At 23.3% G+C, this 10,740-nt stretch overlaps 1 protein-coding gene across 1 annotated transcript; it reads left to right on the forward strand.

The window, feature by feature from the left end:
* Window positions 1-7,120: 7,120 nt before the first annotated feature.
* Window positions 7,121-10,480, forward strand: LOC134833699 (uncharacterized). The gene is made up of 6 exons (XM_063848118.1): window positions 7,121-7,166; window positions 7,222-7,344; window positions 7,396-7,611; window positions 7,666-8,199; window positions 8,242-8,388; window positions 9,693-10,480. The coding sequence occupies exons 1-6, from the start codon at window positions 7,121-7,123 to the stop codon at window positions 10,478-10,480; spliced, it is 1,854 nt and encodes a 617-aa protein (XP_063704188.1).
* Window positions 10,481-10,740: the final 260 nt, after the last annotated feature.

Genomic DNA, 10,740 nt, shown 5'->3' on the forward strand with positions numbered 1-10,740 from the left:
TTAATTTTATTTATTTTTTAATGCTAAAATATATTTTAAAAAAAAATATATAATTTGTGAAAATTTTTTGAAAGATAAAAATAATAAAAATAAATTTTTGACAGAATTTTATAAAAAATTTTTAAAACTGTCAATTCAAAAAAATTCCGTTAAATTTTTTTTTCATCAAAAAAAATTTTTTTATTAATATTTGGCTCAAAATTAATTTTTTAATTCAATTAAAATTTTCAAAAATTAAAAAAAAAATTTCTTCTCATTGTGCCCCAATTTAACGACACATTTGTTTTTTTCCTTCATTTTCTATTCAAGTAGTGAATCCTTTTCTATAGGTATATGACAAAAGTATGACTCTTTCGCATTTTATTTTATTTTTTTTTAGAAAATTTCACACACACAAATACTACATGCCACAACAACTAACCGCCGAATCTTTTCTACAAGTTTTCCGTGTTGTTCACATTTTTTTCTGCTCTACTGTTTAAGAGCTCGAAACGAAAAAAAAATAGAAAAAACATGCATGCAAAAATCTAAATGGTTTTTCACTTGACTTGAAAAATATCACACCTAAAAGGTTTCCGCTGGATTTTTTTTTTTTTGCCAATTTTACTCTTTTTTTTACACACTTGAATGGAAATTTATAGCAATTTACAACAAACACGAATAACGTTAAAATTAATTAATTTTCGATAAGTGAGTGACAAAAGCGCCTCGTGACAAATAAAACGCGTGCAAATCGAATTAAATGAAATTATAAATAAATAAAAATTTTAAATTAAATCGATGTAAAAATTTACCTTTTCATCGAATTGATTAAAATTTTTATTTTTTTGTAATTTAATCCAATAAAATTTTTAAAGTTGTTTTAATGAAATTCAGTTGAAATTGAAGCTCACCTGAAATTGAACTCTTCTGCGAAAAATGTTACAAAAAAATCATAAAATTGTCCCTTTTGAGAGACAATGGCAGAGTAACAGCATCATCATCACACACAAAACATAATTTAAACAAATTGACAAGGGGATGACAGGAGTACATTTCATTTGTTTTCATTATGTTGTGTACAAAATATTTACATAGCTTTAGTAGCTTCATTTCTCGCACCTCGACGGCGTTTCTGTTCGAAAAAAAAAAAATAAAAGAAAAAAATGTTGGCTAATGTAACTGTCAGAAATGTTTTTTTTTGTCTCGTCTGGATAATTTTTTTCGAAGAATTTTTTTTTGTTGAAAAACGATTTTTTTTTCATATAAAAATAAATTTTTCTTGAAGAAAAAAATTAAATAAAAAATTAATTTTATTTAAAATAAAATATTTTTAATTTAATTTTTTTTTTTAAATTGGATAAATATTTATTTAGTCGAAATTTCATTATTTTTTGTTATTTAAAATTTAAAAAAAAATTATTTTTTTTTTTTCAATAAAATTTTAATTTTTTTTAATAAAATTTATTGAAATATTATTTAAAATTAACTTTAATTTTTTAAATAAATTTTTTACTTTATTTTTTTAATAAAATTTTTTTTAAATAATTAAAAATTTAAAAATAATAAAATTTCCAAAAAAATTTTAATTTGTTAAATAAATTTAATTAAAATATATTAAAAATTAAAATTTTAATAATATTTTTTTATTATTTTTAATTAAATAAAAATTAATTTTGAATTAAATTTTTATTAAAATATTTTTTAATTAAATTTTTTAAATATTTTTTTTAATTTAATTTTTAAAATTAAAATAAATAAAAATAAAATTAAATTTAAAAAAATTAATTAAAAATTATTTTTTAAATTCAATATTATTTTCATATAATTAAATAAAATAAAAAAATAAATAATTTAAAAAAATAAATATTTAAGTGTTTTAATTTAATATTCATTAATTTTCAATTAAACTTATTATTTTTTGTTTTAAAAATTTAATATTTAAAAAAAAAAATTTTTAATTTTCAATTAAATTTTTTTTTTTTTGAAAAAAAAAATTTTTTTCTTGTCAAAAGTTAAAATTTTTTTTTTAATTTTTAAAAATTTTAACATCAAAAAGTCAAAATTTTGTTCAAAAAAAATTTAAAAAAAAATTTAAAATAAAATTTAAATTAAAAAAAATTAAAATTTAATTTTAAAAAAATAATTTTTTTAGTTCAAGTTAAAAATGCGCTTTAGTCTAAATTTAAAAAAAAATCAAACAAGACAATTTTTTTTTAAACCTTTTGTTCTCTCTCTCTTTTTACAGGATGTCGAGTACATATTTTTGTTATGTCACAACAAAATTGTTGCTAAAAGTGTTCTGACAACAGGTGACAACAAAAGCGAAACGAAGAGTTGCATTGTTCTCATGATGATGGTGACAGGATGACTCTTTGGACAAGATGATGAACGATGATTGAATGAAGTACGGTTCAAAAATATTTTTTTAACCATTTTCTATTAATAGCATTCACCTTTCGATCCGCACTCGAACATCATTAGAAGCTTATTTTTAATAAAAAATCGTGTGTTTGCATAAATATTGCAGCTTCGCGTTAAATGGAGAGAGCGAAAAAAAAATTGTTCGTGTAATAAAAACCACATGCCACGAACCACGGATTCTCGGGGAAAAATTTACATTTTCAACGATGGAAGCAGCATGCCCTTTAATCCTCTTTAATTGAAAAAGTTTAGGACAAACAAAAGACATCGTTGCATCGAAAAAAATAAAAAGTGTCGAGAATGAAAGAAAAACAAGAGAGAGAGAAAAAAAAATCGAGTGACTTACCGAGTGATTATCCATTCCGACAGTTTACTCAAACACATTTTTCACAAAAAGGAACGCTTGACATTACTTATTCATCTTCTTCTCTCTGCTTGTCTCTTTTTTTTGTGTAATTCCACAGAAAGTGGCTGAATTAAGAGAAAACCTTGTTAAGGTCTCGAGGATGATGATGATGATGCAACGATGGCAGCAGGAGCAACACAAAAAAGGGAAGTTTAATTACACTTTTCATCAGTGTTTACTTTTCATAAATTTTAAATGTTGCCGTGTGTATGAACATCAAAGGACCTCGGGCTTAGACATGCTCTTTGCTCTACTCGACAAGTAAGTACATTAATTAAGCAAATGAAGTAAAACCAAATTATTTCAAGTTAAGAGCATACAAAAGTCGGTTTATGAGTTATGAAATTCTGTGTTGGTTTAATGTTCGAGAGATTCGAGCACGTGTCTTGCTGCGAGAAAGATTTTTCAGGTAAGCTCATTAATTTTGACAAGATTTTTTTTAAATGTCAATTTTTGGATTCATTAAATGTTGTTAATTATTTAATAAAAAAAATTATTTAAAAAAATAAAAAAAAAAATTCTCATTTTCACGAAATAAATAATTTTAACTTTTTATTATTATTTATTTAATTATTTTATTTTTATTTTCATAAAAAAATTTTTTTAATTAAAAAATTTTTAATTTTTTTTTTATAATTAATTTAAAATTAATTTATTAATTTATTAAATTAATTTATTTTATTTTATTTTATTTTATTTTTTTTTTTATTATTTTATTGATTAATTTTTTTAACTAAAAATTTAATAGTTTTTTTTAATTAAAAAAATAAATTTAATTTAATTTAAAATAAATTTATTACGAAAAAATTTTATTTTGTATAAATTTTTAATTTACCATTTAATTTATTTTTTAATTATTTATTATTAATTTATTAAATTAAATTACATTAAAAGCCATAATTATTTTTTTTTTTAATTAACAATTTTTTTTTTTAAACTAAAAATTTTAAATATTTTTTTTTTTATATTTAAAAAATAAATTATTTTTATTTAATTTTATTTTAAAATTATTTTATTTAAAAATTAAAAATTAAAATTTTTATTCATTTTTTATTTAATTTTATTTAAAATTTTGTTGATTTTTATTTTTGAAATTAAAATAATTTAAAATTAATAAATTAAAATTTTTTAATTATTTAAATTAATTACAAAAATTTTTAAGCTTTAAGTTAATTTCAAACTAAAAAAATATTTTTTTTGGAATTTTTTATTTTTTAATTAATTATATTTAATTTTTTTAAATCATTTTTAATTAAAAAATTTTTAAATTAATTTAATTATTTCTTTTTCAAAAATTTAACACTTTTTTTAAAAAAATTTTTTTAATTTTTTTTAATTAAAAAAATAAATTTTTAAGTATTTTTAAAAATTTGAGATAAAAAAAATTTCTTAAAAAAATAAATTCTAACTTTATTGATTAAAACTTATTCAATGTTCAAACATTGAAAACTGCAAACAATTGCAATCACTTAAATGAGTTAAACACAAAAGAATTTCAGTTGAATTTAATGAGATTTGCACACATGTGACACAACTCGTTGCGAATTGAATCGAAAATTGAATAAACTACAAGAAATTATGTGAAATGCGATGTGAAAAGGAAAACGATAGAGAGAGAGAGAAAATAGACACGAGAATGTCGTGTCCCATTTTGAAAACTTAATTTTAAACCGAACAAGAATTTTCATTAATCTTCTTTGCTTTGCTTTCTTTTTATTATTAAACAGATTCTTTGTCCTGCTGATGGTGCCGTCGCATCGAGAACAAAGAACGAGGAAAGTGTAAGTAATACTTCTTTTTTCTATTCTTTAATCCTCTTAAAAAGTCTTAAGAGGAGTCATCATTTATCTCGGTTCTTTATTTCCTTGTAGATTGTTCAATGCATCGAAAATAATAGAAAGTTGTCGTTGAAAAAAATTACCGCGTTTTGAGTTTTTATTTTTAGTTAGAAAAATTAGCCCAATGCACATTTTAAAATGTCTCTATTAAGAATTTTAAAATTTTGACCCAATACACATTTTAGGTATGATTCAAATAATTTTTTTTAACTTTTGACCCAATGAACATTTTTAAATTTGTCTTTTAATTTTTATTTGAAGTTTAAACCCAGAGCACATTTTGAAAATTTTGATCAGAAGTTTTTAAAAATAATTCTTAATTTTTTTTTGACCCAATGCGCAATTTACAAATTCTACGAAGCTAATTTTGAATAACCATCCGAATAAAAATTAAAAATTCTTTTCAAAATAAATTTCGAAGTTTATCCCAATGCACATTATGAATTTTTGCCCTATTGCATATTTAACAAATTCTCGACCCAATGAACATTTTGTAAGTTTTTTTTCCTAATTTTTATTTTAGATAAGTTTTAAGCCCAGAGCACATATTAAAAATTTGACCCAATGCAAATTTTGAAAATTTGACCCAATGCAAATTTTGAAATTTTTTTCGAAATGCGTTAAAAACCAACGTCGTAAAGGACGACAACTCTTCTTCTGCTTTCCCGTCGTGCTCGTTGGTGCACTTCGCACTGATTCATAACAAATGATCGTAATCATAAACTTAATTAATCTTGTTCCATGCGTTCGTACATGCTCGAACGGAACAAACAATAAAGATGTTTCTGTTATGATAATCGCTAGTTTCGAGTTTGACGTTAAGTTATTAACCTAAAATGTTTATGAAGTAATTAATTATGTGCTTCCGTGTATTCCGTACTCGAGACGTGATTGATGCACCTCTTATCGCTCTTAAAATTCAAAAATTCTTCAAGACATTGTGTTTCGTTCGAAATTTCCGGTTGATTAGACAGATCAAGTGCTTTTTAATTGGTTCATTGAATGCAGCAGCAGCAGCGTCTTCAGCAGTAAACAACTTTGTTTATCTCTTGTCAACTCATAAAATAAAGTTTTGCTTATTTTTCTGCCTCACTTGCGATTTCGCCTTCATTGAGCAACAATTTATTGCTTTTCATTACATTTTACCCGGAATTCTTATTTGCAAATAAATTTTAATTCACTTTTTATCGTCAGTCTCTCGAGGAAAGTCTCGGAAGAAAACATTTTCTCAAATCAATTTATCGCATCAAATGGAAATAATTGCTTTTGATGATCAATCATGCAAATTAGATTTTTTTTTAAAAAAACAATTTTTTTCTTCCTTGTCCGACTTTATGATGTTTTTATTTATTGCAGGAGCAAGTTTATTGCTCGAGGTGATTTGAGTCGACTTACTCGACTATGGAAAAAGTTTCTTTGTCTGTAAAAAGAGAAAAAAGTTGAAAAAATGAATAGATGCAACAAATTATTACTTATTTCATAAAGTGATTGGAAATTTTGTTGCTTCTTGAACTGGAATTAAAATTAAAATTAAAATTAAAATTAAAATTAAAATTAAAATTAAAATTAAAATTAAAATTAAAATTAAAATTAAAATTAAAATTAAAATTAAAATTAAAATTAAAATTAAAATTAAAATTAAAATTAAAATTAAAATTAAAATTAAAATTAAAATTAAAATTAAAATTAAAATTAAAATTATTAAAATTATTAAAATTATTAAAATTATTAAAATTATTAAAATTATTAAAATTATTAAAATTATTAAAATTATTAAAATTATTAAAATTATTAAAATTATTAAAATTATTAAAATTATTAAAATTATTAAAATTATTAAAATTATTAAAATTATTAAAATTATTAAAATTATTAAAATTATTAAAATTATTAAAATTATTAAAATTAAAATTAAAATTAATAAAATTATTAAAAATTATTAAAATTATTAAAATTATTAAAATTATCAAAATTATTAAAATTATTAAAATTAAAATTATTAAAATTATTAAAATTATTAAAATTATTAAAATTATTAAAATTATTAAAAAATTATTAAAATTATTAAAATTATTAAAATTATTAAAATTATTAAAAATTAAAATTATTAAAAAATATTAAAATTATTAAAAAAATTAAAATTATTAAAAAATTAAATTATTAAAATTATTAAAAAATTAAATTATTAAAAATTAAAAATTAAATTATTAAAATTATTAAAATTAATAAAATTATAAAATTATTAAAAATTAAAATTATTAAAATTAAAAAAATAATATTTATTAAAATTATCTTCAAATAAATTTAACAAAATTTTTTTTCCTTTTCAGATTATCTTCAAACCACAAAAAGTATTAAAACATGTCAAAAATGACATCACAAGTCAAAGATCATCACTTTTAATCAAGTCAGCTGTTCATCAAATTAACTTCCAACCAAAATTCTCATTGTTTTTTTTACCAAATTTTTCAACATGAGAATATTTTATTACATCTTCTACTGTTTTTCATCGTTAACAGGTAATTTTTTTCCAAATTCTTCAAAATTTAATTAATTTTCAAGCATTTTTTGTAGCTACAATCGCTCTCGAGTGTTATAAATGCCAATCTGACATCGACGCTGGATGTGCTTTTGCTACTTTGAACCACGTTCGTCAATGGGATATCGAAATTTGTTCCGAATGTGCAGTTTGGATAAGTAATTCGTCGTTAATTTATTAAATTTTTTAATAAAAAATATTTTTTTTAGAGAATCGAGTGACTTTTCGTGGATGCAAGCCTAATTCTGAAGTTGACCAAGTCGAAGGATGTCGCTTAAATTCCTGTAATGACATGATTTTTCCGCGAAATCGACTTCAATGTTACCAATGCGGCGGTAGAGACTGCATTTTCCCCAATAAAACTTATTCGCCGCTGCCTTGTGAGAATTTTGTGTCAAACGATCAGTGTTACACGATTGTTACAGGTTCGAAATTTCATAAAAATGAAGATTTTTGATAATTTTATGTCATTTTTTCAGATTTAAATGTCACCAAAAATTACGTGAAGAACATTTTTCCCTTCAAAACGTTCCGTGGTTGCATGTCAGACGACGAAAATTCCGCCGGAATGCAGAAATGTCGTGAAAATCGTCGATTTTGTGTCAAATCTCGCACAAACGCGTACCCGGCATACACAAATCTCGCCTGCATTCAATGTCAAGACAACACAACGACAGCGTACCCGAAGAATTGTTTCAACCAAACGGAGACAATGCCATGCAAATCCATTGTGGGTCGTGTGCCAGCGAAATGTTACACGCGCTTCGATGGCGATTTCGTGACGCGTGGCTGCTACGATGAAAATGTCGCGCGCGAATGCAACCAAGCCGGAAGGCAATGTCATGTGTGTCAACGGGCGGGATGTAATGGCAAAATGTATCGTGCGACGAAATGCAGGAAATGTGATTCGAGGAACGACACGAGATGCATTGACGATGCGTTCACGTATGATTATGGGTTTTGCATGACCGCAAATGCTAAAGAGAAATTGGCTTGTTATCGATGGGAAGAAGGTAATTGTTAGAAATGTCCTTTTGTGTGACTGTGATTGACAGCTTTTTGTGGGATTTTAGTTGTAGATGGCACGAAAATTGTGCAAAGAGGATGCTGGCATACGATTAAGGATGCGGCGATGAAACAAGAATGCATGTTGAATACGACGCGATGTAAAATTTGTGATGGGGAGAATTGTAATAAGAAACGTAAGTTATGAATTTTTGGAAAACTTTCATGAAAAATGTCAAAAATTAAGAAAAAATGCATGTCAAAAAACTTTTTTTCTTTCAAAAATTTATAAAAAAAAATTATTTTATTTTCCAATATCAAAAATTAAAGTGTAAAATTAAAAATTTTCGTAAATTAAAAAAAAAAGGTATTAATTTAATTTTTTTATTTATTTTAAAAATTACTCAAAAAGATTTTTTTTAAATCAAAAATTTTTTTTATGACAAAAAAATATTTGAAAAATTTTAAAAGTTAAAATCGAATTTTTTTATTGAAGTAAAAGTTTTGATTAAAATTTAAATTGAATTTTTTTTTATTTTTAAAAAAATTTTAATTAAAAAAAAAAAAAATTTTTATTTTTTTCTTTAAAAAAATAAAAAATTTTATGAAAAATCAGGTCTAAAATGTTGAAAATTGAACTTTTTTTTAAATTTTCTTAATGATTAAAAAAAAAATTTTTTTAAATTTTTAAATAAATTTTTTTAATTATATTTTTTTTTATTTTTAAAAAATGATTAATTTAATTCAATTAAAAATTTTCGAAATTTTATAAAAAAATTAAAAATTGAAAGAAATTAATTTTTTTAATTTGAAATTTTAATTAATTTTGATTTTTATTTGAAAAATTTTTATGAAATAAAACATGTTAAAATTAAGTTTTTGAATTTTCAGTTTTGCATGAAAAATTTAAAAAAAATTAACTTAAAACTTTTCTTTGAAAATATATTTATTTAATTCACTTTTTTTTAAGTCACTTTAAAATATCGAAAATTGAACTTTTGGAGTAAAATTTTTCATGAAAAGCAAAAAAAATATATTAAAAACAATTTAGTGAAATATATCAAATTCAAATTTTTAACAAAATTTTTAATTAAAAATTTTAAAAACCAATTCTTAAAAAAAACAAAAAAATATTTTTTTTAAATTTATCAAAAAAATAATTAAAATAATCGTTTATAAAAATTAAAAAAATTTATGAAACGTAAAAAAATGAATTTTTTAAGAAAAAACTTTAATTAAAGTTTTAAAAAAAATAATTTTTTATGATTTTATGAAGGAAAAAATTTTTTTGATTGAATTTCTGAACTATTTTTAAGTCTTTATGCTTGGTTTGAATTAATTGGAAAAATTTTTATGCTTGGTTTGGATTAACTCAAAAAATAATTTTAAGCTAAATTTTAGCTTTTTTGAAGAATTTTCCTCTAAATGAAACCTAAAATTAAAATTTATACAAAATTTATTTTAAAAAATTAAAATTTAACCAAAATTTACCTTTTTAAAGTTCATTTTCAGCGATGCCTTATTTGCGATTCCCGTATTGATGACAACTGTTCGACGCTTAAATCTTCAGAAACAATCCCAACTCAAGTTTGCGACGATTACATGGATGAATGTCACGCCTCTATCGAATACGATCCAAACACAAAAACCAACTACACAACCCGTGGATGTCTTTCTCAAACCAAAAAATCATCTTGTACCCCTCCTTATTGCCTTTCCTGCCCCGAAAACTCTTGCAACTCATTTCCTGTTCCCTCATCTCGCATCAAGTGTCATCATTGCGACGAACGAAGCGATCCTTCTTGTGCCTCAGACCTCAAACGAAACATCAAATATTTGCATTATTGCTCCAATTACATCCCGCACGACGAACAATGCGTCGCCTTTGTCGACGAAACAACGCAAAAACTCGTTCGAGGATGCAAAAGTGACAAAAATATCGCCGAAAAATGCGCAACTTTGGGTGAAAAGTGTCACCGATGCTCGCACGAAATGTGTAACAAACTGCCAAAATACGCGAAACCGGGAATTTTTTGCATCAAATGTCGCGGTGATGGATTGACAAGTGCCTGTGCCGCTGAATATCCCATCGGGGACTCGGTGATTTGTCGCTCGGATGTGATGCTGGGCGACAGTGAAAAATGCTTCATTGCCATTTCGCGAGCGAATGTCGTGCAACGTGGATGTCTCATCGATAATCGCAGGTCCATTAACCGGAATGACGTGAAAAAATGGCATGAATGCGATGCGAGCGGATGCAATCGAGAAAATGTTCAACTTTTGCCATAAACAGTGTAAGTCGTAATTAGCATAAGTACTTTTGCTTTCATAAAGATGGTTTCATGTCATTTAGAAGTTTTTTTTTTCTGTAGCGAAATAAGTACCGAGAAAATATCCCGAGGATTGTCGCTTTGATTGTTTCTTCTTCTTCATTTTCCTCGTCGCCAACTGGAAAAACATCAGAAAACTAAACAAAAATATAAATAATTCAACTTTTTTCTTTTCCCTCTACTTCAGATCGACTTTTCTTCTGAAGATATTTAATGCTG

The sequence above is a fragment of the Culicoides brevitarsis genome, chromosome 3 (assembly GCF_036172545.1).
Source record: "Culicoides brevitarsis isolate CSIRO-B50_1 chromosome 3, AGI_CSIRO_Cbre_v1, whole genome shotgun sequence".
Lineage (NCBI taxonomy): Eukaryota > Metazoa > Arthropoda > Insecta > Diptera > Ceratopogonidae > Culicoides > Culicoides brevitarsis.

Bases quoted from the DNA above. Each gene is read 5' to 3' on its own strand.
- LOC134833699 (XM_063848118.1), top strand. From the start codon at position 7,121: ATGAGAATATTTTATTACATCTTCTACTGTTTTTCATCGTTAACAG. The intron at 7,167-7,221 runs GTAATTTTTTTC...CATTTTTTGTAG, and splicing joins CTGTTTTTCATCGTTAACAG to CTACAATCGCTCTCGAGTGT. The intron at 8,200-8,241 runs GTAATTGTTAGA...TGTGATTGACAG, and splicing joins TTGTTATCGATGGGAAGAAG to CTTTTTGTGGGATTTTAGTT.